Source organism: Tyto alba, unplaced genomic scaffold, assembly GCF_018691265.1.
Source record: "Tyto alba isolate M040663 unplaced genomic scaffold, T.alba_DEE_v4.0 Super-Scaffold_19, whole genome shotgun sequence".
Taxonomy (NCBI): domain Eukaryota; kingdom Metazoa; phylum Chordata; class Aves; order Strigiformes; family Tytonidae; genus Tyto; species Tyto alba.
Genome location: NW_024881281.1, coordinates 6,917,113 through 6,943,702, shown reverse-complemented (window position 1 = coordinate 6,943,702; position 26,590 = coordinate 6,917,113). Strand labels below are relative to the sequence as shown.

General features: G+C 44.6%; 1 protein-coding gene across 14 annotated transcripts in view; it reads left to right on the top strand.

Moving 5' to 3' along the window:
• The first annotated feature begins 2,890 nt into the window (after positions 1-2,890).
• The window catches only part of TPST1 (tyrosylprotein sulfotransferase 1), a 48,199-nt gene continuing 24,499 nt past the window's right edge, over positions 2,891-26,590 (top strand). For 3 of the 14 annotated variants that reach the window (XM_033003438.2, XM_042791700.1, XM_042791691.1), the window contains exons 1-4: positions 14,279-14,747; positions 18,982-19,078; positions 19,573-19,671; positions 23,129-24,072. In XM_033003438.2, the coding sequence (XP_032859329.2) occupies positions 23,228-24,072 (845 nt within the window). In that variant the 5' untranslated portion in view covers positions 14,279-14,747; positions 18,982-19,078; positions 19,573-19,671; positions 23,129-23,227. Of the gene's footprint in view, positions 3,093-13,860; positions 14,113-14,278; positions 14,748-18,981; positions 19,087-19,572; positions 19,672-23,128; positions 24,073-26,590 lie in introns of those variants that run through there. The other 11 variants (XM_042791701.1, XM_042791697.1, XM_042791699.1 and 8 more) reach the window with 11 other exon arrangements.

Below are 26,590 nucleotides of genomic sequence, written 5' to 3'. Positions count from 1 at the left end.
TCAGTCTCTGACCCTTGCAGTGCTTACGTGAAATTAAGGGTAAAGGTTTGCTTTACCGAGAGCTTTGCTAGCCCAGAGGTTTCCACAATGAGATCAGGGTGCCGGATGGGGTCAGCCATCCCCTGTGTGGGTGGTGCCTCAGTTAACTCAACCTGCTCCCCTGGGGATGGGCTGTGGGGACTGCAGAGCACTGGCAGTGGAGGAAAGCTCATTAAACCTGAGACTAAACCCCCTGGACCAGCAGTGAGCTGTGCTCTGGCCAAGGAGAGCTCTGCCCATCCGCAACCCCTGTGCTGTCCTCAGGACTCCTCTGGGATAAACCACCCCCTTCATCCCAAGCGCTCGCCCTTCGCTCCTCTGCACAAAAACTGGCGGCTGCTTCGGGGCGGCAGAGCCAGCCCAGCTCCCTGACCTCACATCTCATCCTGCATCAGTCCCTGGGGCTTCTCCGTCACGGGATGTCGGTCCAGGGACCAAAACCCTTTTGTTACAGACCAGATGCTGTCGAGAAAAAGGCATCCAAAAATAGAAAGTCTGAGCTGTTGAAATTATCCAGCTCAGCAGCGAGCATGTGGGGGGGTGCCCTCCCAGCTCTTCCCACACTTTATATATGTATATATTTTTATATATATACATATAGTGAAAGTTAACTCCTGGAGACATGTTAAAGGCTTTAAATATGTGCTTGTTGGACTAAAGATATTTTTACTGGGCCTAAAAGGACCTTCAAGTTTTTAGCTCCCTGTGCTGCCTGCCAAGGAAAGAGGGCATTAGCCGGGATGAACCTGGGGTCTTTTATTGGCACCTGTAGTTCAAGCATCTGCTCTTGCACTGGGCCGAGAGGGCTTGTGGCCTGATTCAAATTGTTAACTTTTTGTTAATGGGATGTGTTCAGTTATCTGACAGCCCCAGGACAGGACAGTGATGCAGCAATACATGGTGAGCTCTGAAATGTCACGGTTGGGCAGAAAGCAGGTGGGGTTTGGGAGAAACGTGCAGGAAAAGCACCTTGATGCCTCTGCAAGTGGCATCCCAGTCCCCATCCTAATGCACTGGGAACCTGGTGTCCCTTGTCCCATGGGGACAGTGGTTGGTGCCACCGCACCGGGGCTCGCCTTCCCGGGTTCTTGGCTGAGCTCTCTTCTCCCTTCCCAGCCTCACCAGCTGCAGCATTACATTTCAATCCACTGCATATAATTTCTTGACATAAGAGCTTTTTTTAATACTCTTCAAATTCATCTGCAAATGATTGGTTTGGTTTTTTTTTTTTTCCCTTTTGTACTGTTCATCAATTTCCCTAGAAAACACCATGGCAAGGCAGCGCTAAAGGTTTCCTCAGGGTGCAGCAACCGGAGGGCGGCTGTGAGGAAGGAGAAAAGCAAGCACTGAAAACACCCACGCGAACCCTAACAGGATCCAACTGCTTCCTCCCAGCAGGTTTGCTCCTTCATCACCCAGCAAAGCCCATAAAACCCTCCAAACACTGCTGCTCTCAGCTGCCCACACTGCAGCATCCATGAGCAGGCCAGGGGTGGAAATGGGCTGCTTCAGGCCAATTTAAACATTTTTCCTTTTCCTGTGCAATGTCCTGCCCTCAGGCATGGTCTCAGCGGAAAGTTGCCTTTTTGCCAGCCCTGTGGGCCTGCTCTGAGCGGGACAGAGCCCCCTGCCTGTGTCACCACCTCGGGTGAGATCCCAGCAGTTGAAGCAACTGGAGAAGGTAGCACAGAGACTGTGGGTGTTGCATTGGATATGGCCCTAAAATGCTCCTTGTGCTCCAAATTTCTGGTGGAGGGCATCTGTGGGTAACTCATCCCTGCGTGGTGCTGGGGTTGTCCCATCCATGCTGACTTCCCACAGTGGGATCGTTGCTGCCCCATATTGGAAACCACCAGGTTTGATGGGATGAGATGAGATGGGATGAGCGGCATACGAGTGTTCAATGTTCTTCTGGTGAAATATGATTTATCCTGTTGGGGTTTGTTGAACGGGGGTTGATGTGCTTTGCCCAGGTGAGGCTTTGCTCTGCAGATGTGGGTACAGAAGCAGGGGTTGTTTGGATGGGGGTCTGTGCAGGTAAGGAAGAGCAATCACTGCTTTCTTATGTATTTCCCTTGTGCACAGATGCCGGGAGTGGCTCAGAAGGTGAATCCAGCCCTGAAATGTCCTGCTGTTGGAGCCCTGGCCCTCAGCCCTGCGTGTGAAGAAATGCCCGGGGCAAGGCCCACAGCTGGCACTGCTGGTTCTGCACAAAGCCCAGCTTCTGCCCCAGTAATGTCACCACCTGCAGCGTCTTACTGAGTTTCATCAGGGCCACGGAGAGCCAGGTCCAACCACAGGCTCATCTCTAGTGCCCAACACACCGAGAAAGCCTGCGATTCACTCCAAAACCTGTGATTGACTCTACAAATGCTGCCTCTTCATGATTTAACCTCCAAATGTTGCTTCTTCCTCTTCAGACTCTGGATTTTGAGCTTTTCCCAGCCCTTCTGCAGCTCTGAGAGCTGAAGCCTTCCCTCCAGTGCCAGCTGAGCTGGTTGTATCAGGCCAGGAGTGGAGGCTCTGAGGAAAACCATAAATATTGTGAGACTGGTGATGAAGCAGGGAGCTGGCAGGAGGGGAGGGAGAGACAGAGGGAGGCTGCGAATTCTGCATTTTTTGCTGGGGCCTCAGCAGAGCCCAATAGTTAATCATTAAAATATGCTTATATGTAACTAATCTCTGCAGGACAATGAACTGAGAAATTATTTAACGCGATTTAAATGGGTCATAGTAGTCACTATAATAAATGTGCCTCGAGCCAATGGGAGCTATCAGGCTCCTATAAAAGCGGGTGGGGAAGAAATAGCAGCTGGTGGGAAGAGATCACCAAAGACCCAATGTGTGTCCTGAGGCGTCTCTCACCGTGCGGCAATCCTCCTGATCTGCCTGAAATCAGGCTCCAGCTCCCGGCTGAGCCCTTCTTCAAATATTGGTGATCACTTCAGCAGTCAGTGGCTGCAGAGGGAAGGACAGAGTCTGCCTGGAGCCAGCACTCGCTGCCATTCAGCCCTGCTGATGGGGACCAGAATCGGCTCTTTAAGTCTAAAAAGGTGAAATTCAGCAATGCTGTGAGTTGGGGGTTGTGTCGCTTGGGTTGGGGGTGAGCAGGATGCTTTTCCACAAGGCGGGTCGGACCTGAGGCAGTGGTTGGTTTTGACAAAACCCCGTTTGGGCTTGCAGTTTTGGAGATGTGATGGTGTTATCACGGCGATATCCTGCGGGGACACACAGCACTGAGTGGGTGCTGCTGCTGGGGTTTTGCAGCAGCACTATAAGGGGAATAGTGTGGGGGAAAAAATCAATCGAAATGGATTTTAGTGGACTTTGATCAGCCTGTGAAAGGGATTATATCAACTGGGTGCTTCATGAGCTGACCCTGATGGCTGTCTCAAGCCCCATCTGCCTCCAAGCTCGGTGCTTGGCTCCCAGCCTTCCCACCGATGTGTTTCTTATCCCTGGCATCGTTTGCAGCCCCACGGGTCCGATGCACTGGGTGCCATTGGTGAGCAGAGCTGGGATCCTCCATTGAGCATGGCTGGGCTGAGAGTATATCTACTGGAGGGAGAAGTGACACTGAGCTTCCTGTCAGCCTTGTTGCCTGCCTTAAAATACCCTAAAGAGGTGTTAAATGCAGTTATTTGTAGCTCTACCATACAGACATTTACTCCTGCAGTGATGCACACTGCTGCCCTTCCTGACAGTCCTTAGATAAACAGTAAATCCCAACATCTCCAGACATCAATTTAATCCCATTACTTGCTTTTTCTCCAGTCTCTTAGTTTAACAGTGTTTCATCTGTCTCTTTTTGTGATTTTTCTGTCTCTTGTCCAATTCTAAGTCATATACAGTTGATTTATACCAAACGCCACATTACATGAAATCAGCTTTCAACTCCCTTTTTTCCTGCTTGCAAATAAGCAAATGGGTGCAAGGAATTTCAGAGGTAATCGTGGCTGCGCCGGCCAGCTGCTCTCTGATCCAGAAAATAAAGAGCACAGCCTGTTTCCTGTTAAATTTTTCTGGTCACACTGATTTACATTGTTTGTCTCATGTTTTATGGCTTCCAAGCTGATGTTGCGTTAATCTGGCTGGAGTTTAGGCAAGAAATCAAATGCAGGCACTGGCAGGCTTCCCCAAATGCATTCGTGAGGGTTGATCACATAGTCACATTTTCTTAGTCACTGGAGAAGAAATAGCGGCGCTGCCTTGCTTGTATCCTGGCTGGTTTGCATCAACGCTGTGCTAGTAAAAGTCACTTGTTGGACAATTTTGAAAATTCAGATTGTGGGGCAATGCAAGTGGTGGCAGGGCTGCGTCCCCCTGAGCCACGGCTGGGCACTTCTCCAGCCACTGGAGTGGTGGTTTGGTGGCCGTAGGGCATCTCCTGTCTTTATCTTGACCCATGAGCTTGCTTTTTTTTTTTTATCTTATAGTCTTCCCTGTCCTGTTGAGGAGGGGAGCGGCTGGGTGGGCACCTGGCAGCCAGCCAAGGCCACCCCACCAAAACCATGGACTGGGACAGAAAAGCATATATATCTCTCCATATGTGTGTGTGTATGTGCAGAGAATCATAGAATATCTCAAGTTAGAAGGGACCAATAAGGATCACTGGGTCCAACTTCCTGCTCCTCACAGGACTACCTAAAACTAAACCATATGACTAAGAGCATCATCCAGATGCTCCTTGAACTCTGACAGGCTTGGTGGTGTCACCACTTCCCTGGGGAGCCTGTTCAGGTGTATCTATGCGCATTTTACATATATATACATACGTATATATATAAAAATGCATTTTAGGCAAAGCAGGATGAGTTTCTCATGTCCTTGCACAGAGCTTGCCACTGGGACTCCATGGAGAGAAATGGGGCTGCTCATGGTTGCTGTGGGCAGCTGCAGGTCAGTGCTTTGCCAGGACGGCAGCGCCGTGGGCAGGGGGGAGGAGAGCTGCCTTGCACACCAGGCTGGCGTGGGGAGGTCCGTCACACAGGCACGGCTGATTTGAGGTGGCACGTTGCAGATCTGGGTTCCTGATGGTTTGCTACTGTCGTCCTTGCTGGCGTGCAAGTCTGTGCAATGAGCTGTGGATGTGTCCACAAAAAAAACCTACCCAAAACCAACTGCTTTCCATCCATATTGGGTTAGTCAGAGGCTGTCTGCATAGCAAGGCAGGGATCTCTGCCCAAGGGAACCCAAAGTATTTGGAATCTAAAGGCCTGATCTATGGGCAAAAGCCTCTTGATGGCCACACGAGTGAAAAAAGTTTCTTATTTCATTTTACAAGTGTCAGCATCATGTTGGCTGAGGAGTCCTGCCCTTTCTGCTCCATTTCTGGCAGAGAAAGTCTCAGTTTTTTCCTTAGGAAAACAAGAAATAAAATATTCCTATAAGATTGGCTGTGAGAGAATGTGCAGAAGTCAGTATTAGGGAACACACCTACAGAATTCAGGAGGTTCTTCTGACAATAGGTCAAATGGCATTTAGCATTCACTGTAAATTGTCTATTTATGTGTGTGTATTGAGAAATAATGAAGAAGCCATGTGGGGGGTGTTGGATGCAGAATGGGCTGAGTGAGTCCTGATTTTGCCATTTCTGTTCCCTCTCTCCATCACAGTCCAGAAAACCGGTGTATTGATGGCTGCTCTATTTTATTGATTCAGATGTGCTATTGCAAGAAGATGAGTTCCTTATTTGCCTCTGCTGATGCAATTTTGGTTTTCTTAAGGAAAAAAAAAAAAGACATTGTTTCTTTTTGTGCCCCAGGTTTTCACATAAAGGGACAGAGCTTTGGTAGATGATTTCTTTGGTACTTTTTATTCTTCTCTGTCCTGCTTTTTTAATTTAACATCTGTTTTATAGTTGAGGGGGATATTATCCGGTGGTTAGAGCTGGGGATGGGGAGGAAGAAGGTCTGGATTTTGTAGCTTGTCTACAATGACTCTATAGTTTCATAAAGGCCATTTTCTGGTGGGTGCAGATTTCCAATGGCTTCACACTCTCAGGTTCTCTGCTTGGGTCTCACCGCTCCCATCACTTCTCTAACGAAGGAGCCTCCTCTATTTTCAATTAGGGCTATTTCCCTCCCTGCAGCAAACACAGCAGCATCTCAGCAAGCTCAGAGAAGCATTAAATGCCACATTCTTATTTTGAAAGGCCACCGTAAAAATAAATGATTGATGGAAACCAAACAAGAAGAGGGAGCTCAGGGGAAGGCACTGCTTCTCCCTCCTCTATTGACTCTTCTCCCAGACTTTGGCCTGGGGGCTCAGACTTCACCCATTTCACAACGTGCCCCTCTCAAGACCTGAAGATATGGCTTTGGGAATAAAAAATGGGTCTAAACCAGGCTTTTTCAAGCAACATAATGGGCTGAGCTGTTCAGCCACTGCAAACAGGGAGAACCATTGGGGTGCTGGATCCATCAAATGACCCTGTCCCCAAAAGCAATGGAATTTTATTTAGTATTTTTTTAGGGCATCACATTACCATCCTCATCTCCCCCAGGAATGGTGCCAAACTCCAATTGCTGAACCAAAGCTTGCTGGTAATGAGCCTGAGAGCAGCGGGGCCACACAGCAGCGCTCATGGAGGGAGAATTAGGGTTTAATTCAGTTTCTTCTAGCTAACAAATCAAGCTCAACCATAAATGAGGCAGGGGATGATGAAAATACTGCAAGTCTGGAACCAGAAACCATGGTGGGGGTAGGATTGAAATTCTCTCTTTTCTCATATTTAATAGTATGAATTTTAACACCACTTGTAAGGAACTGAAAGAAAAGGGCTGCACCATGTATGGTTTAATTAGCAGCGTTAATGGTGTTCCCTCAGAGCTTTATGTAATTTTAAAATTGTTTACACTTCTGTAGCTCCTTGCAAGCTAACGAAGGGCTGAGTGACGGACATGCTCTGCACCTGTACAGTCACTGCTTTCAAAATGCCTGTGCCTTCTGCATGACAGAGATGCCAATGTATTTAGATGACAGGATATTTTTGTTTTCAGAACTGCTGTGGTTGCAAGAGCCAAATTCTGCAAGACCAGCCAAGCTGGCTGTCCTGCTCCGGAGAAACTCATTGCACGGACCATAGCCAACTGCCTGGGCACGGTGTGTGTGGCTGAGGCGATTTCACTGATATCTCTCACTGCCACCATCCCAAATAGAGGGTTTGAAAACTTTTGATCCAATGCAAGCAGAGGTCTGTGTCTTTGGCAGTGGGTTTTTTGGGGTTCATTTTTTTTTTAGATATTGGTGTTTCTGAGCTGCTCTTTCACCTCCTTGCACTGTTTTCCAGACACAGATGAGATCATTTCTTGTATCACTGGCATTATAAATAAGCTAATAGATATTAAGCTCATTAAGTGGCCACCACATGTGCTACTACTTTACAAACTCAGGACTTAATCCTGCAAACCACTGGGCATTTTCAGCCATTTAAACTTCATGGGACAAGCCTTGCAATAAATAGCTTATCCCTCTTCTGTTAAGGGTTGGTGTGCTGCCGCCGGTGCTTTCCCAGGCAGACACCTGTGGATGTGAGGGACAAATGTGCTGAGGACGGGCTGCACGGGTGCAACGGGGCTCTGAGGACCATCGCTCCTCGCTGGTGGATGAAAGCCCGGCACTTTGTTCCCTGCCTCCATCACTGGCCATGCAGGGTGGCTCAGCAAAAAGCAGCCAAGAGCATTGCACATCACTCGAAGCAAATGTTTTCAGCAGTGTGGTAGCGGTCATATGAGACTTTATAAGAGCTTCAGCTTAGCCAATCTCTGTGATATTGGATTTTTATTTCTTTATTTATCTATTTTTAGGGAAACCTAAAGAAGGGGAAGGAATTAGGCAATGGTTTGTTCTCAGTTGTTCCCGTGCCGGAGACGAGCGCTCCGCCTGCACACGTCCGTTGTGCCACATAGGCAGCTGTCTGCAAGCCAAGAACATGGGAAGATGCCTATAAATGTAAAAGAGGAGAGTATTCACTCCTGCACTGTGACTGGAAAAACAGCTACTTCTATATTTATTGGATGGCTAGAGCTGCCTACCGGCTGGAAAAACCCAAGGACTCTGCACCTCCAGAGGCTCCTACAGCTGGGGAAAAAATCTCCCCATGAAATAAATACATCTGATGCCTAAAACGCCTTGCCTGCATGAACAGGGATGAGGTCTGCACAGAGATATTCCTAGCCCCGTAATTATTTCTCCAGGCACGTGGAAAGATCAATTCTCAGCTGTCACATTTATAAAGCAGCAGACACAAGATCAGACAGAGACAGGGGAATATGGAGCTATTTATCACAAAGAGCTGCTTTAGGGGGTCAGAGCAGAAACCGCCTCATTTCTCTCTGAGCTGCAAGCGGGTTAAGGTCAGGTTGCAGCTACCTAAAGAAAAGTCCATGTTCTCCTGACTTCAATAATCTCAGTTTAAATCCTCCTGAAATGGTACTTGGAGCAGAAAATCCATCCCTGCTTAGTGGTGGAGCATGGCTGGGATTGAAGACATAAGGGGTCAAATCTGGGGCTGGAGCTGGTGAGGAGGTGGGTTTCTTGGGGCTGCAGCACCCAGATGGTTTGAGCCAGGAGGGTCTGGGTCAGCAAATGTATCCAGACCCCCAGCCAGGACCAGCAGTGGTCTGAGCCAGGGCAAAGCATGTTTGAGGTGTAACCAGCTCCGATCCCTGTGCTGGCAGCTGAGGCTTTTTGCAGGTAAACATGGAGAATGGCACCTTTCTGGCCCTGCAGGGATTGTCATGGCTTAGTTTTGCTGACTTTGGCTGTGAAACACAAGTAGTACGGCTAGTGAAAATGCCCAGATGTACCCCAGCCCATTGGTGCATGTGCCACGTCTGCTCCAGCATCTCCTGGGGCCAACTCTGCACTGCCAAGGGCATACTTTGCACTGCCAACATGATCGATACATGAGGCAGCCAGGCCAGAAAAATAGTATCAGTAGCAGAGAAAAGCAATAAAAATGAGCATGCCTCTGGGAAACGTGGAGAGAGACATTAGCATCCTTCCAAGTTAAACAGCATCCTCGCTGGGTTTGCAGCTGACAGGTTTGCTCTGCTTGTAAGATAGACTGCGTTAAGTGCAATGCGTGATTCTGGGTGCAGAAACATCTATTCAGCAGAAACATCTCATTCTCATGCTGTGAGGGGATGCAGAGGAATGTCATCAGCTTAATGCCTTGTGGGGCCTCTTTTCCCTAAACTCAGAGGCTTGTGAACACAATCCTTGGATGTTTTCCTCCTCTGGGGATTGTAAGTATTCCCTGAGCATCCAGGCATTTTTTTTTGGCTTAGTCTGCACTTACAGACACCGCTGGGATCCATCTGCCGTGCTGGGTGCAGGCTGCCCTTGCTGCTCCCCCTCCTGCCGTGATATGCAGGCAGAAGTGGGGTATTCCCATCCCCTGCACCTGTTTCTGGGGTCTGGAATAACCCTCAGCCCCAGGTAAATTCAGGGCATCTCAGAGGTGAGGATGTGGAGATGCTGTCCCATGGCCCTCCCTTGGCCAAGGCACCCACTGAGGGTTTGAAGTCTGTGCTAGTTTATCTGTTGGCAGTTTACTTTGTCAGTAAAGTGTTAAGTCCATCCTTCTTCCCCTAGTCAGAGGGCAGTTTGTTCATATTCATAAAAGCAGAGATAACAGGATTGACTTAAACACGTCTTTGACACAGAGCCAGCTAAGCACTTAAGCGGGGTTGCGGGGTTGGGGGGGGGGGGTGGGGGGGTGGGGGGCGGGCGGGGAGGAAGGATGCCCAGCTGTGCTCTGGGCTGAGGGACAGCACAGGCAGATGCGGGGCTTAGGATTTCTGAATTACTTCTACCTAAACGCCAAATTAATTTCCCAGATGCACAGGACAAGCTGAAATCCAGCCGAATTTCTTTGCATTTTATCATATTGGTTTCCTCCTCCAAAGTCCTTTGTTCCTTCTATAATGGATCTATCCATATATATCCTTCTACAGCGGAGGTAACAGCGAGATTTTTTTCAAGGCAGAAGCAACAGCTGAGCCTCTCACCCCCCTGCCTTTCAAAACTGCCTTTAGTGAGCATGGAGATGAAAGCCACAAGCACCAACCCTCCTCCATCTGTCTCAGCCAAAGAGAGATCCTCACCCGTGTGAGACAGCCAGTGAAAAGCCGGGTTGTGCAATAGCCGCTGAGGCATTCGAGGAAAAAGAATAATATTTAACAGTTCTGGCAAGAATGTGCCTAAGCCAGAAAGCTCAGCTCTCCTTGCTCTGGGCCAGAGTATGAGCTGGGCAGAGCCAGAGGGAAATTCTTTGCATTTTTAGGATGGGAAGGTGGAATTAAGGTAAAATGCTTCTGGGTGAGGGCTAGGATATCTGGACCAGCAAGCTGTCTCTTGCTTTTAAACATGACATTTGAATTGTATTCAGGGCTACTTTTGGAGTGGCATCAGGAAAAGCATTGTATTGGAAGTTCAGGGAGGGATAAAAAAAGACCCATTTTTGTCTCTGAGTGTGCCAGATCTCCAGTTAGCAGAGGTCAGGGCAGTATTACTGGGGACCTTGCTTGCTTGCACACTGACCCAGCAACGTGTATGATGTTGTAGGAAAGCTGCTGCTCACCGGGCAGGCCTTGTTACGAGGGTAAGGCAGCACAGATTGTCCCTGCTGCTGGAGCTGTGACAGTCTGCATTGCCTGAGGCTGTGCAGGATGGTGCTTGGCTCCTCTGATGTGCCCTGGGCCCCTGATGTGCCCCAGACCCGGTGCAGAGGGAGCGTGGCTGCAGCCACCCGGCTCAGTCCCTCCAGGCGATGATGTCTGACTGGTCTCTGCCATAGCAGTGATTCAGAGAAAAGCCTTGGTTTATGTTGTGGCTCACATTCAAAAGTAACATGAAAAGAAGTTTAATACAGGCTCCTAAATAGCACCAGTTTTCAGGGCTCAGGGCTCCTCTTCCTTCCTCCTCCTCCCACCAGCAGTCCCAGACACGCCGTGTGGCTCTGCTAGAAATTAAAGCATGGGAACCGCCGTAAGCCATGCTGCCGCCAAGGGAAAACCGGGCACAAAGCAGGCGCAGCCACCAGGACCCGCTTCTGTTCCTCTTGGAGCTCAGCAAATGCTGAGCTGTGGCCCTGCAGCACCAGCCCTGCTCCCCCCTGAGCTGCAGCTTTGGTCCTGGGCTCAGCCTTCATCCCGTGTGTGCGGCTGAGCCCCGGGCGAGGAGGCATTATTTCCGAGCTTCAAGGAACAAAGCAGGAACAAGCCAACAAGGAACAGTCAATGCAACTGTCAAACGATGACCAATTAAGTGCTATCGCTTCTTCTAATGTTTATCCACTGGCTACAGCAACTTCATGGCTGAGAGTTAGGCTCTGTACCAACACTTTGCGTGATGCAATATTTGATGGGTTATTTGATCCATGGCTCTCAGACAAGTACTGATTAAAGAAGGGCCCAGCGTGGGGCACCTGCTATGTACAGTAGTTCGTCTGCTTTGTACAGAAGCGTCCTGTTTTCTGCCTTTCCCTTGAAGAACAGCATTTTTTCCCCCCTGAAGGCACTGTTTGATTGCCACAGATTGGAAGCTTTTAAAAGGGACTATCTGTGTGAGTCACAGTTAAAGCCATAAATGAAAAACCAATAAAGCAATCTGAAAAGTGCTGTTTAATGGATTGAGGCAAACTTACTGGAAACAGGATACACACTGTTTCATCTTTAAATCATTAGTTCAAATCCAGATGCATTTGGGAGCAAATGACATTTATTCCCTGTCAATAGCTGTCAGAGAGAAGAAATTAGAAACGAATTTTACCACCCAAAAGGAGCTGCTGGTTTCTCTATGCTCCCAGCAGCAGTCTGATCATGTCTGAACGCCTTGTGGGTGTTAGGTACTCTTAAAAACTCAGTCCTTACAGGTCAGAGCCCTTCCTGGCATGAAAATGCCTGTCCTGCATGTAGATACATGCTCGCATGGCTGCCTTCGCTTAATTTTCTCAGCAAATAAAACATGCATGAGCCACACCACTTTCACCCCTCTTGATAGCGATGCTTCTCCGTCACCTCAGTGAAGCAGGAGCCAGAAGAAGCGCTCATCCGTATCGGCTCTCTGGGCAGCACCGGCAGCGAGCGTTGGCTCATCAGTATCGGTGGAAACCACGTCCTGACAGGCTTGTAAAAGTTGTATGATCGGTGCTTTTCAAGAGCAATGAGGCAGGAGGTAATGGGCTATGATTAATTCTTTCATCCTGACGGTATCGCTGTCAGCTCAGGCACTGTCGCTCCGCATCTCGTGAGGCTGGGATGATGGCAAAGCCCAGCTGGTTATCTCCCCAGCCATGCAGGATGTGTACCGTCTCTCTGGGAGCGAGTCAGACCTGATTTTAGGGCTTTTGAGATTGAAAGGGGTTGTCCTCCCACACGGTGGTTTCCATCCTTTTTATAACAGGGTCTCGCTGCTGGTGCTGTCTCCCAGCCCTGGTGTCCCTGGCCAGCCGAGCCCTCACCGAGTCTGGTGTCACCAAGTCAGTGGTGGCTCTCGTTAACTGCCAGCCCCATGCTGTTCTGCCCCGCTGCAGTGTCAGCAGAGGGAGTGCCCCGGCTGCAGGAGGATTTGGGAAGCAGAGGGTAAAGGACACAAACATCCATCAAGGATGAGCAGGGGTGAGTGTCGATTGCCACTGCTCAGTGCAGAGGCAGCTTTTCCCAGACTGAATTTTGGACTGGCATCATGTTAAATCCCTTTAGCTGATTCTATTTTTTTGGCAAGCAACACAAATTTGGGGAATGTCCCACGGAATTTGTTCCATTTGGTATGACCCGGCAGCAGCACTGACTTTTCTGCAGGGTGTTTGTCTGCATACGGTAATGGCAGCTGGGCCAGAGCTCCTCTATGTAAAGAAGAAATATGTTTTCGGTTTGATTCAGCGTTTACTTACCACTATATATTAATGTTAACAAGTCAAATTCAGCCTATTTTCCTGCTCTTTAGGGATAAAAGCTGTCTTTCTGCATAGAGCACTGAGAAGGAAGGGGTTAGGATGGCCTAAGGCCAGTCTTTGTTAGAGGTGAGTTAATTTATAGAAGTGTCTCCTCATATAGGTACAGTTCTAGTGGCAAAGGGCTGGTGCAAATCATCCTTACTCCTTGCCTGGCTGCTTCACCCAGCTGTGGGTCAGAGGAGTTGTGAGATGTGCTGGCAGCCAGCTCAGGCTCGAGCCTATGCTCCGGCCTGATGCTATTCCAGATGTTTCCACAGTTGCACACCTGGTGAGCACATGCCTTGTGCTTCCCCGCTGCCACAACACAGGTGTGGGACACCAGAGGACACCTGAGCTCTGAGACAGGCTGTACTCCCTGCCGTCCTGTGCTGTCAGCACTTTGCGTCTATGAAAATGTTTAACTGTGGCTTTTCTCAATTTATCAGATGGTTGCAACACTTAAAACCCGTTTGCCCAGGACAACGGGACTCTGTGTTTTGGATGGTTTCAACTGCAAACTGACCTCTGAAACCTAAGCCAGTGGGTTGCATTGGGTGAGGAGTTTTATTGTTAACTTATTCTCACAGTTCAAGCCTTTACCTTTCTCCTTTAGCAGTGCTGGCATTGTGGAGTGAGCTGTGGCAAAACCCAGCTGTTCCCAGCTACCAACATCTGTCTGGCGCAGTTGTCCAGCCGTTAGTGCACATGGGCTCCTCCAGATGCTCACGTGGCGCCACCGCCCAGATGCGCGCCCCGCCCTCAACAGCTGTGCGCTCCAGATGTTTTCCCGCCGTGCCCGCAGGGGTTAACGGCTTTAGCCCCGCCCCACGGGCTGTCAATCTTCAACGCCGGCCCAACCGCGTCCCGCGACACATCGAGGCCCGCGACCAATCAGGGCGTGGTTGTGATTTCCATGGCAGCCGCAGCCGCGCGGCTGAGGGGAGGTAGTGGCGGCGGCGGCGGTGGCGCAGCCGGTCCCGGTCCCGGTCCCGGTCCCGGTCCCGGTCCCGGTCCACTGCGATGGTGCCGGAGGGGAGCCGCGGCGGAGGAGGGGCAGCAGTGCTGCTGCTGCGCGGCTCCAGCCCGGCCCTGGCAGCGGCCACCACGGCGCGGGGGCGGTGGCAGCGCAGGTGAGGAGCCGCTGCCCGCCGCGCACCTGAGGCGGGAGGCTGCGGCGGGGCGGAGCGGGCCCCGGGCGCGGCCGTTCGCCCCCCCCACCCCCCCCCCCCGCCCGCGCAGCGCCGGCGGCAGCCGCCGCGCTCCGCCCTGCCCCGCCCGGCGCCGGGGCGGCTCCGGTGCTGCCAGAGCCGTTGCCTTTGTCGGCCGGGCTGGAGGGTGGCCGCGGCCTGAGGCGGCGGCGTTTGGGAGCGGGTCGGCGCTGCGGCCGCGCCGTTCCCGGGTCCCTCAGGCGCCGCTGCCGGGCCGGGGCGCTCGGCTGTGCGGGCACCGCCGCCGGTCCCGTAGCTGCAGCCGGTCGCGCCCGAGGATGGGCGGCGGGGCCGGCTCGCTGCTTCCCGCCGGTGCCGTGGCGGGGTGCGAGGCGAATCCGAGCCGGGTAAATCGGAAAGTTTCCGTACGGGCGGGCTAAGTTGCTTCGGGAGCTCCCAGCGCTCCAGATGTCTTTGTTCAGCCTCTGAGAGGTGTCGGGGGAGGCTGGCCGCGGGTGCTACGCCGCTGTGAGTACCCGCGGCAGAGTAGGGGAGGCACAGAGGAACAGTTTTGTAGCACCGCGTTTATATCTGCAAGCGCAACGTATAGTAGTCGTGTGAGTATTCTAGCAACAGTTTTATAGCCGTAGCCCTAATACGTCTATTGGCTGGAAGTGATTTTGCTGGAAGAAGATATTTGCATATGTTATTGTGAACATGTTGTGCAAATTTTTGTAGGTATATATCTTTTTAGTATTATTAAGCAGTTTGATTATTTGAAGTACCTTATTGTATAATGGAGTGCTGAAATCCCTATTGGGAGGCACAGCATGCATAAAAGTACGCAGAAGAGTACTTCATCTGCAATTAGTGTCCTACTGACTTTTTTTCCTTTTTATTTTTCTTTGGTTTTTTTAATCATAAATTTTAGGAGCATAAGCTTATGTGTGTTGCCAGTAAAATTCCTGTTGTTGAATTGTTCTTCAGTAGTAACTGTAGTATTTAACAAATACTCTGTATTTTTGCATAACTGGGAGGGTGTTGGTAACTCTTTTTTAACCATTCAGTATGCAAATCCAGATAACTTGTTTTATGTATTCTATATGTAGGTAGAGCAGAATGTATAGAGTTCTTTGTTTTCATTTGAAGCAGAACATTTTAATTAGTTGTAGTTTAAACTCATTTTAGACATCTTAAATGTTAAAAAACCCAAAAAATACTGGATTTTGAGTGCTTTGGTAACCTTATTGGCTATTTCAGATCTGGTATGTTTTTTCTCTTGCTTGTTAAGAAAGCTTGTAAGGTTTAGTAGATCCAGAGGAAGGGCAAATGCCTCTGAATTTCTCTTTGCACGCACATGAATACATATATTTGTGTGTGTTTCTATATATCTGTCTAGTGGAGGATTATGAAGAAAGTGGGGTTTTGGGGGAGAGGGTGTGTTAACTGGTAAAAGGAAAGGGTACAGCTTGCTTCATCTTTTACCAACTTATTATATGAGGGAAGTGCATAAATATGAGCACATCTTTTTTTACTCCTTGTAATGTGATTGTACTAGAAATTGTGGAATTATTACGTAGTTGTGTACAGTCTTCCCCAATATGAAAACTTCAGATTCAGCAGTAGCCTGTGGCATTTACAATTTTTCAGAACTCTAAATTAAAACAACCCCCCCAAAAAGTGTAGGATCAAGGGAATGCAAATGTGTGAACAACATTCCCTTATAGTTCCTACAGTGTGAACTATAAGGGAATGTTGTTCGCACATCTGCATTCCCTTACACTAATTTTGTCCAACTTTGTCCTATCATTCTACTTGTCAAACTGTTCTGCACAAAGACAGACCTCATTAGGTCTAGTTGGCTGTCTTTCATCCCAGATGCTTTCCACCAGGTGACTTACTGCTTCTTTCTTCGTGGAGATGAATAAAAATTGTTCATTCTATTTTGTCATCCTTTTTTACTGTATAACTAATGGGGGGAGAAATCTAGAGAAAACAGCTTCAAGGGCCTGAGAGCCATGTTGACTTAAAGCTAAAGATGGACTTGGTACTCAAGGCTTTTTGATTTTTATTTTTAACTTTGCTGAGTATTTTGCTTGGGGTTTGCTTGCTTGTGCTGTTTTTGACATTCCTCTCTCAGATTCTGTTACGTGACTGGTAGTAATACATGATACCCAGTCTTTGGGGAAATCATTAAGATGATTGTGCAAACACTGCTTTGAAGGCATAAAAATGCTTCCCAAGTACTTAAATGATTTTTGAATCATTCTTCTAAATGAGCCTACCATGGTTTGGACAGCTTCTTGAAGTGGTACGCTGTGAATATTTCAGTCGTGTTCCTTGGTGTTGTGCTATACCATTATCATGTAACTGTTGGCTTTCCTATGCAATCTTCTTTGTGGTGAACAACAGCGAATGACCAGAAACAAAACAGTTCATTGAAGAAAAGGTTTTATGGATTTTCTTTATTTAACTTTCATTTAGGAATGCTGAAAGACTAACGTTGAATGCAGGGCTTCTTACTTGGACTGTTTGAGCTTAATATAGAACTTCCTCTAAGAAATATATTGTCTCAAGTTTTCTAAAAGTATATTGTTTTGAAGATGGTTCTTGAGAATTTTCCAGTATTTATTTTTACAGAGAAAAAGTGAATGTGAAAGAAGAGGCAAGAAGAGGCAAGGAAGATACTGACATGGTTGACACTTGCTTCTTTAAGTCATAGCAGCATTTTAATTTCTCCTTTTATACAGTCAAGAACAGAGAAGAGAGTGACAATGGATAACAACCGTGTAGGATTTTTTTCCATTCGGCTTAGCTACCTTCCTACTGTAAAATGGATTTCCTCTGCAGATTTATACTGCAAGTTTTGGGTATAGCAGTCAGACTGTGGTTGTACATCTGAAAGCATCTCTGAACTGTGAGAATCTTCTATTTCTGGCGTCTGTATTTTGGAGTCTACTGCATAAAGCCTTAGGAGGGGTGTCATACCCCATAGATTAAGGGATTGAGTAGACCTCCTACATAGGAAAAGAAAATCATAGGAATGTGGCAGGAGGACATGAGGGTAAACTAAAAGGAGTGTGAGGGGAAAGGTAACTTTCCAATAGTATGAGCTCTAGCATTCTTCCCCTCACCTCTCTGTCATGCTCCTGCTTTCCAGCAGAGATGAGAGGACACAGCATTTTGAGAAGGATGCCTATGAAGCCCGATGGCCTGTTGACACAGAGCTGAGCGTGATCTTTCCTCCCAGCATTTCTCCAGAAGTGTTGAGGTCAAACACTGATGAACACTTGGGTAGATGCAGGAACAAGTTATACTCACAGAAATCTAAGCCGTACTACTATACCTGCTCTTCCTAGAAAGAGATCTGGTTATCAAAATCTGAGCCAGAAGTTCAAGAGGTGGAAGCAGAGGACAAGCTAATCGCTGAAAAATGCTTTATGTATATACGTGTGGGGTGGAATTCTTTTGGTTTTGTTTGTTGGGTTTGTTTTTTTTTTGAGATGATTAATGCCACTGTTGTTCTCTTGTCAGCTTTAGAAAAAGCTGCCTGGTTGAACGTGAGAAGGGAGGTGGTCATCACTCTTTCCAGGCTTTAGAGTGAAAGTCTGAGCTCTAGAGTTTGAGGATTGCTTATTACTGGATGGTATTAGATCATATTTATTCCTCCGGCAGGGCATGCTTTAAACAACAAAACTGTTCTAACATAAATTACAAATGAATGACTTCCTCTTGACTAAGCTAGAAATGTTAAACGTTTTTTGGATGAACTTGAGGAAGAAAGTCTTGACCTGCTACATGTAGGGGGAGGGAAGTAAGGAGAGAGAATTTGTGTGCAGAAGAAGGAAACAAAGCAGTCATTTTTTTCTTTGCTAACATCATCTTGTGGCTGACTCATAGGCCTGACTTTTCTGGGAAAAAAAAATTGGTAACATACACTTTTGCTTAGCTGCACTTTCTTGTATTTTAACTTGTAGAGTCTAACTGTCTTCTTTTTGAGTTACACTTAAATCTTTCTAGTAATTTTAGTCTGTCATTTGAAACTGTTGCTGCTAAAGGCCTTCTTTATTGTTCTAGTCATCTTCAGCTTCTTCAACTTATGACTGTGTTGTGTGTGTGAAGGGGTTGTGTTTGTTTTGGGTGGGGTCCTTTTAGTGTTTTTTTGTTTTGTTTTGAAGTAATAGGAGTTGTCTGTGCTTTTAGGTGGAGTGGCACTTTGCTCTTCTTGGTCATAGTGGGTAAAAACACAATTTTTCACAGCTCTGAATGCTGACAGGGGATTGCTGATTGCCTTGTGATTTTTAAATGCTGTCAGAACATTAATTTTAATATTCCTTCAGGTTGACAGATGTGATCCAGAGTGCTTATTCATGTAGAGGGTGAAGGTGGGGTTTATTTGCAAGCTACTAGAAGGGCAGTAACTTGGATATGTCATACTTGACCCAAAGAGCTTTATATGTGACTTCAGGTACTGAAGGGAATTTGCTGGCTTGTAGAGCAGATTAGTTTGCTGAGGTGCTGTTTCTGACTGCTCCTCTGCTGGTTTCTATACAAAGGCCAGGTCTTGCCACAGTTTACAGCAGTTGCATGGTCTACATATTGCTTCCAGACAAAAAAAAACCAGTACAGAATGTTGTAGGAGAGCTCAATACTAGCTTTTTATGGTCTTGCAGCCTTTAGCATCTTTGAATTTAGCAAAAAAAAAAGTTACTACATCAAATGAAAGTATTTGTGGTTGGTTGGTGTGGGGTTTTTGGTGACGTGGATGGGTTTTTGTTGTTGTAGGTGAGTGGTCAATACTTACAGCAGTTCAGGATACTCACAGACTGCAACCCTTATTTGCATTCACAGCTGGAATTGTGCTGAGAGTGATTCATCATTCTGCTTTACCCAACCTGTGAATTGAGGATTTCAGCCTTCAGACAACAGGCTTTCCCCCATACTGCTGGTATCTGGGTTTGTTTTGATTTGATTTTTAAAGTGATATTCTAATACAAATGATCGATGTAAAACAGTTAATGCACTCAGTCCTGTTATATTTTTCTCTAGTGATCAGCTACCTAACTTTTGCATTTGGGGAATGTTAGTGTCTTTAAGGAGTAGTTTTTAGTTTGAAAGATGAAGATTTTTGAGGAGGGTTTATAATGTTAGGGATTGTATGAAGTGTAAATACTTGCATGTCTTGTGTGCACTGTGGCAAAATACCATTTCTGTTGTGTTAACTCTACTCTCAATTGAGTACTGATTTTTAACTAAATCTTTACTGTATCTAAAGCATTTAAATAGATTCGATGTACTATTTGGTAGTTTTAAGCTGAACAGTTTCCCCTTCCCTAACTGAGAGTTAGGTCTGCATGCTGAATCCATTCAGGAAGAGAGACTTTCTGATTTTTGGTGCTATGAAAGTATAGATTGTAGGATTTTATTTTCTTTCTTTTTGAGCACTGTTCAGATGACTTCCACTTAAATTTCTGGGACTTTGTTTCATTTAACATCCAGATATTTAAGGTGCAGTTAAAGACGGCTCTTCAGCAAGGAGAGGTATGTAAGTAGAATGAAACTTGTTAGAGTATTAATTGATTATAAGAGTGGTGTTCTGTCAAGAGAGCGTGGGAGCGCTTCCTTGGCCATTTCCTATAAAAAGAAGTGAATTACTTCTGAAGTTATGATTTCCAGTTTAATTTTTGTAACAAAGACTAAAAGCTGAACTTTCAGTGTGGTATTATAACAACTGTTGCTTGGAATAAGCTTTGTTGGTGTGAAGGGGCAAGACCTTCTCTTGCAGCTTGGTGACCGGCTCTATAGCAGGAGAAGAATATTGCTGTGACAGATGCCTGCATGAGGAATTCCCTTCCTCCCTCTTCTGCCCCTGCAGTGCTATGGAGCTAAGGGGGAATTCTGTTCTTTGCCTGTCTGCTGCTGTCTGTCCATACTCATGAAATGGGGACTATGAAGTGCAAGGCACTTGCCTGCTAAGAGTTGCAGGAGAATCCGCAAGGCAGCCTGCCTGCTGCTGCTGACTAGTTTGTGGATGCCAGCGGTCTGGTGAGGGACAGGTCTGGGGAGTCTTGCTTGGATGGTGACTTGAGAATTTCTGAGTCAATGGCTGGATTTGTGTGGAGGAAAAGGTGAAGTGGATAACGTTTTGGAGAAAGGGTAGAGAGTATGCATAAGCATGTTCTTCATTCAGGGATGTGTTGTGCATTGCTGACAGAGATGGAAAAGCTTGGAGGAAGCCAGTCATTTAAAATGGTGGTGGTACCTCAATACTTGGAGCTCTTCACAGTTAAAAGCATCTGTGATTCATACTGTTCAGGGAGTTATTTCAGCCCTGAAAAGCAAGCTCTTATTTCAAATTTCAATTAGAGTACTAATTTCATTTGAATTTTGAGAGGAAGAATCAGTTTTCATCCTACCTAATCTGAAAATCCAAAGCTGTTGAATTACTGAATGCAGGTAAAACAACTGTCTATACATTAATTGTTACGAATGGAAAAAGTACAGATACAGTATACAGGTTGTCATGAACAGATGAAGTCATCTGGGCAGCAGAGCAGCAGGTTTATCCAAGCCAGTGTTGGATATAACTCACTGGTATTCACTGTAAAACATGGCATATTCTTAGTCTTCCTTTAAGTGTTTACATTGGAATTCAGCAAACAGATTTTTAAATCTTTTGTTTCTATCTAAAAGTTTTGCTCAGACTCATATGCATGTCCAGAAGTCATCTAATATAGTTTTTGTTTTTCTTCTCATCTGTAAAAATGAAAATTACTTTTAAAGAATGCAATTTTAAGAATCCTAAATGAAAAAAAATAATTAAAAACCTTGGGTTTATTTTGTGTATCTTGATTTCAGATTTAATATCCTTTTGTTACAGCTCAGAGAAATAACTTTTGGAATTAAAAAAAGGGGGAATATAAAATATTTAGTAATAGATGCATTAACTGTGTAAACCTTTAATTCTGATACATGTCTAATTTATTTTCAAATACTGAGTTATTATAGAAAATAGAATATCTATTTGAAAAAAATTTACAGAATAAAATCGGTGGCTTTTGATGTGATAAAATTCACTTTATTCAAATAATAGTCATACAGAAAAAATTTTTTCTGTTGCAGACTAATCATCACTGCATAAATTGTAGATTAGAAAGCAGAATGAAAACTGTGTTATTGGTCCCTCACAAAACAGATGAGTTGTTGCCCTTGATTTGCAGCTTTACCTTTTTGTAATAGTTGTAAGGCTTTAAAACGGTCTGATTAATCTAAATGTGCTATTAGTATAATCTCTTTCTGGTTCTGCATGACATAAATTAGATTTCTTTTTTTTACAGTGTATTTTTATATTCCATGCTATAAATATGAAATTATTATAACCATAAACTTCATTAATGTGGGCTGCCATGATGCTTTCTTTATAAAGCATAGTTGTCTTACTGTTATTATCAGTTGACTTTTGATTTGCTACACGGGTTCTTGCCATAAACTTTTCTGCATAGTAATCATATATTCAGATTCTTGACTCTGAAGTGTTATCTTGGAAGGAGAAGACTCTCGCTGTCATACTAGCAAAAATAGAGTGTTATCTAGATGTAGTAGAAGAGGCTAAAAGAAAAAGAGCAAGCTTACCAGCACTACTTAAAATGAATCCAAACCTTCTTGTTTGAAGGTAGAATGCAGTATATACTTTAAACTGGCAGTGCTTTATTACATGACTTGAAATTATGCAAGTCTAACTCTTTTTTTAATTCTGCCCCCCCCCCCCCCCCCCAGGGTACTGATTGAGAGCAGGATCTATTTTTCTTCCCAATTTATTCAGTTTTTCAATATTTCAGTTAACATTTCTCTGGAGTTCAAAACACTGCATAAAATGTAGGGGGAAGGCTGGTGGGTTTTTTGTATTTTTTAAACAATGGAATAATGAATGGTTATGTTTTTGTTGGGCTTGGGTGGGGTTGGTTTTTTTGGGAGAGAGATATCTCTAAAGGGGCACATTTTAGGTAAAGAGAACAATACAGAATGAAGTTAGGATGAAATAATTAGTTTTCTTTTGTATATCCTGCTTTGTATTATTTAGATACTGGGATGGATGGCAATTTTTAAGTCATCATGGCTTGATTCTTTCGTTGTTGTTGTTCTTATTTAAATCAGGACTGATCTTAGTTTTGATCTTAGCCAACTTTAATCCTGGATTGTGTTTGTAGTTTTTAATGACTATAGACTTCTTTAATCAAAGCTTCCCTTGAAGTAAAATTTGAAGTTTCCCTTGTTGCAAACTATTTTTCTTCATTCCTTAAAAGCCTTGATCAAAAATTGGGCACTGTCAGTGTTGATATGTAACTGAAACATCTTTTATTATCATGTTGTATCCTGTGAATGAAATAGAGCATTTCAAGCAAAACAGGAGATAGTGTCGTTATGTGAAAATGTGACGAGTAGGATACTGTTACCATCTATTCAGCAAGCCAGAGTTACTCTAATACTTAAATTCTTCTGTGATTTCGAATGAGATTTGTGTGGGGTATGTTGTTCATTTGTTTTATCTAGGTGACTCTGGATCAGAGAGGTCATTTTTGGGGTCTTTTTTATCTGTAAAACCTCAAGTAAAGAAAAGTGGTTTCTTAATAATTACTTTTTTAATGAGTAGTCCCCCATGTAAATGATGTCTTTACTTTACAGTAAAAGTTTAACAGTAGCTATCCAGTGGTAGAACTCTTTCAAATATGTTGTTAAAATGTATCAGAGAACTTCTATGTAAATAGTAATTGTAGTTACAAATCTCATCATGTTTTGTGTTGCTTCTATAGGTAAACAAAAAGGCTTTTTATTATGGTATGATTGTATTTAGACTTTGCATTTACTGGTCTTAACACAACACCAGGAGATAATAGTTTTATTGAATACTGTCAGGTATTTCTGTTGTTGATTTATCATAGTAGTTCTTAACAAAGTTCTAAATTTCTTCTTTTTTTTTCCCCCCCCCTCTCCTCACCAGACCTTAATTTATTTTGGATTAAGATTCCCATGGCATGTGAACTAGAAGATAATTTGAAATAGAAAGTCTCTTTATTTTGAAGTGACAGTCTTTATCAAAATGGTTGGAAAACTCAAACAGAACTTGCTATTGGCATGTCTGGTGATCAGTTCAGTGACAGTGTTTTATTTGGGCCAACATGCTATGGAGTGTCACCATCGAATAGAAGAACGCAGCCAGCCTGTGCGGATGGAAAGTGTGAGAAGCACAGTAAGAACTGCTTCCAGTGTAAATGCAAACAAAACTTTTGCTTACAACAAAGACATGCCTTTAATATTTATTGGAGGAGTACCTCGAAGTGGCACTACCCTAATGCGTGCCATGCTTGATGCCCATCCGGATATTCGATGTGGAGAAGAGACAAGGGTAATCCCGCGAATTCTGGCAGTTAAACAGATGTGGGCTAGATCAAGCAAAGAGAAAATCCGACTGGATGAAGCTGGAGTCACAGATGAGGTTCTGGACTCAGCCATGCAAGCATTTTTATTGGAAATCATTGTGAAACATGGGGAGCCTGCTCCCTATTTGTGTAACAAAGATCCTTTTGCTTTAAAATCCTTAACTTATCTTGCTAGAATTTTCCCCAATGCCAGATTTCTTCTAATGGTACGGGATGGTCGTGCATCTGTACATTCCATGATATCTAGAAAAGTCACAATAGCTGGATTTGACCTGAACAGCTACAGGGACTGCTTGACCAAGTGGAACCGTGCTATAGAAACTATGTATAACCAGTGTATGGAAGTTGGTTTTGAAAGGTGTATGCTGGTGCATTACGAACAACTCGTATTGCATCCTGAAAGATGGATGAGAACTCTCTTAAAGTTTCTTCGCATCCCATGGAACCAAGCAGTGCTACACCATGAAGAAATGATTGGAAAAGCAGGGGGTGTTTCTCTTTCAAAGTGAGTATGAGTGTTCCTCCTTTACCTTGCTTTGCTCTAAGAGGTAAAAGAGTACGTTTTGCATATTTAAGACTAGTTATAATTTGGTTTCAGTTTTTAAGTAGCTAATGATGTATCGGGAAGCTGATTTATGATTCATATTATCTGGAAAGTAAGAGTCATTGTTAACTAACAATTTGCAATCAGATTGCTCTCACTAAACAATTGTCATGCTAAAGTGTATGAAGCATATGAATGAACTTTTAATTACTGCTCAATCTAGCTTGAATTTGGATGTCTGGTATCAGCCTTACTTCCAAAAGAGCTTTGCTTTTCTCTGTGACCCAAAATAAAGCTGGACTGTTTTATCTAGGCTGGTGTTATTTATCCTAGCAAGATCACCCATTTGATTTCAAGAACTTAAGTATTGTTGTCAATGCAAGAATGGCCTTTGAGTTATATTTGCCAAGAACATACTCTTCCAGGAAACTTGAGAAACTGTTCCAACAAAATAGAAAGCAGAATTGGCGTGTTTTTCTGTTGGCATGTGTTCCTAAAAGGACAAGCATTTTGAAAAAAATTAACCTTCTTATAAGCAAATATCTTTGTATTCTGTTGTGCCATCTGTGCACCTGATTTAGCTACCTTCAGAAACCAAAATCTATATCTGTTTAGAAAACCTAGATAGGTATTGTGAAAAGAAAAATAAAGTTAGTTAATTCTCCAGTTAAACTACTCTGGTTTCTTTGCTGCTATTTACAGCTGAACAGCAGAAGTATGGGAGCTGACTAGTCTTTATATCGAGGGGGAAAGTTGTGGATGTTTGAATCTCTCTTCCCATTTTTGCTATGGCAGATACATCTACCAGAATGTCTTGTTTAAGCTTCTAAAATATTGATTAAAAAGCCCTGTTCCAGCAGCAAGGCATGCCCAGTTAAATATCTTAGCTTCTGTTTTTTAAATATTCATCATTGGCACACTGCTTCGGAGTGTCAGACACCTTGCGTGGCAAGCAGTGTGGGCTGGGTAGAGGCATATCGAACTGTTGAATACAGAGTGACTGAGGTTTTCTTAAAACTAGTTTTAAATAAAAATTGGGAGATTTTGTTTATTTAATGCCTAGGGAAGTGACTGTGTGGATTTTCTAATGTATTGTAGGGGAATACGATTTAAAGCAAATAAAAGAATTATTAGTCAGAGGCTACAGAGATAACTTAAAACTCAGATAATGGTTATATATTTTCAATCTGGATGTTTTGCATCACCATTCCCACTGAAGAAGCATAGCCACCACCACTGTGTTTGGAGAACTATCAAGAAGTTGTCTCAAGCCTTTTTTTTTGTGGTATTGTTCATTAGTAGGTTGAAGCCTTCTGATAGTGTTAACCTGAAGCAGTGTACTGTTGTATGGCTCTGCAAACTATCTGCATGTGAACTTCTCTTTAGTTGCCTGTATCGTGTTACTGCTTCACAGTGGCAGCTGAGGGGGGAGTAAACTCCCTTTTACTGATCTAAATAGGTGGTTGCCAAGTTCTGTTAAGTGTCCTGTAAAAGTAACGATGCATAATGCCATCTTCATTAAAATACTACCTTAGAGCTTCCAGATTAGCATTTTTAAAAATTAATGAACCTCTATACTATAAAACTCAGTAGCCTTACTGAATTTGTAGTTTCAAGTAATATTTCTTGCTAAATCTGGTGGAATGGAATGTGAGGAGTTGAGAATACTTGTTCGTGTCTCTAAAAATTAGGATAATGGATTGTTGAAAGTAAAATGTGGCTTCATGTTAATTTTTGAATCAAACTTTCAAATTTAAGACAAATGAGTATGAAAGTGTTCTTGTGACCTGCAATTCAATCTGTTCACAGAATTCTTTATGCTTTTATTATCTTTCATGAGATGATATGTGAAAGTAATTTATTATTTCAGAAGGCTCTTGCAATAGTAGAAAAAGAATGGGTTATTAGTGTTGTGTCTGTGGTGGTTTTTATCTAGTCAAATACCCTTGAAATAAGTGGTGAGATTTGTTTTTCAGTTGCAAGAGACCTTTATAATTTGATAATGATTTCAGTGACTCAGTCTTTCGAGGGCTGCAGAAAAGTCAGTGAATATTAAATTCTCTTAGATGTCTCTTTTGTGTATTTATATATTGTGCAGGAGGAACTTAAGATTTCCCAGTTTGATGTACTTGTACCAGTTAACACCACCTGCTTTTGGCATCCCCAGTTCCTCACTGTGCTCTCATGTGCAGCAGAGTGTTGTGGACAGGGATGGCTGCCTGCCTACGGGGTCCTTGTCCAGAGCAGGGAGTAACTGCCCAGAAAAATTACTCTTTGAAAAGATGTTTGCTAGGTAGTTTACTGAGAACTTTAGGTCTTGACACAGCTTATCAAATGTGGGCAGCTGAACAAAATACACCTTGCATTAGACTTAGTTTTCCTTCTATCAAATTGCATTTGGCTTGTTCTCAGCTGCAGCAAAATTCTTTATGGCCTTGGGTGTGTATGGCTGTTACGCTCTGGATCAGGTTTAACCAAC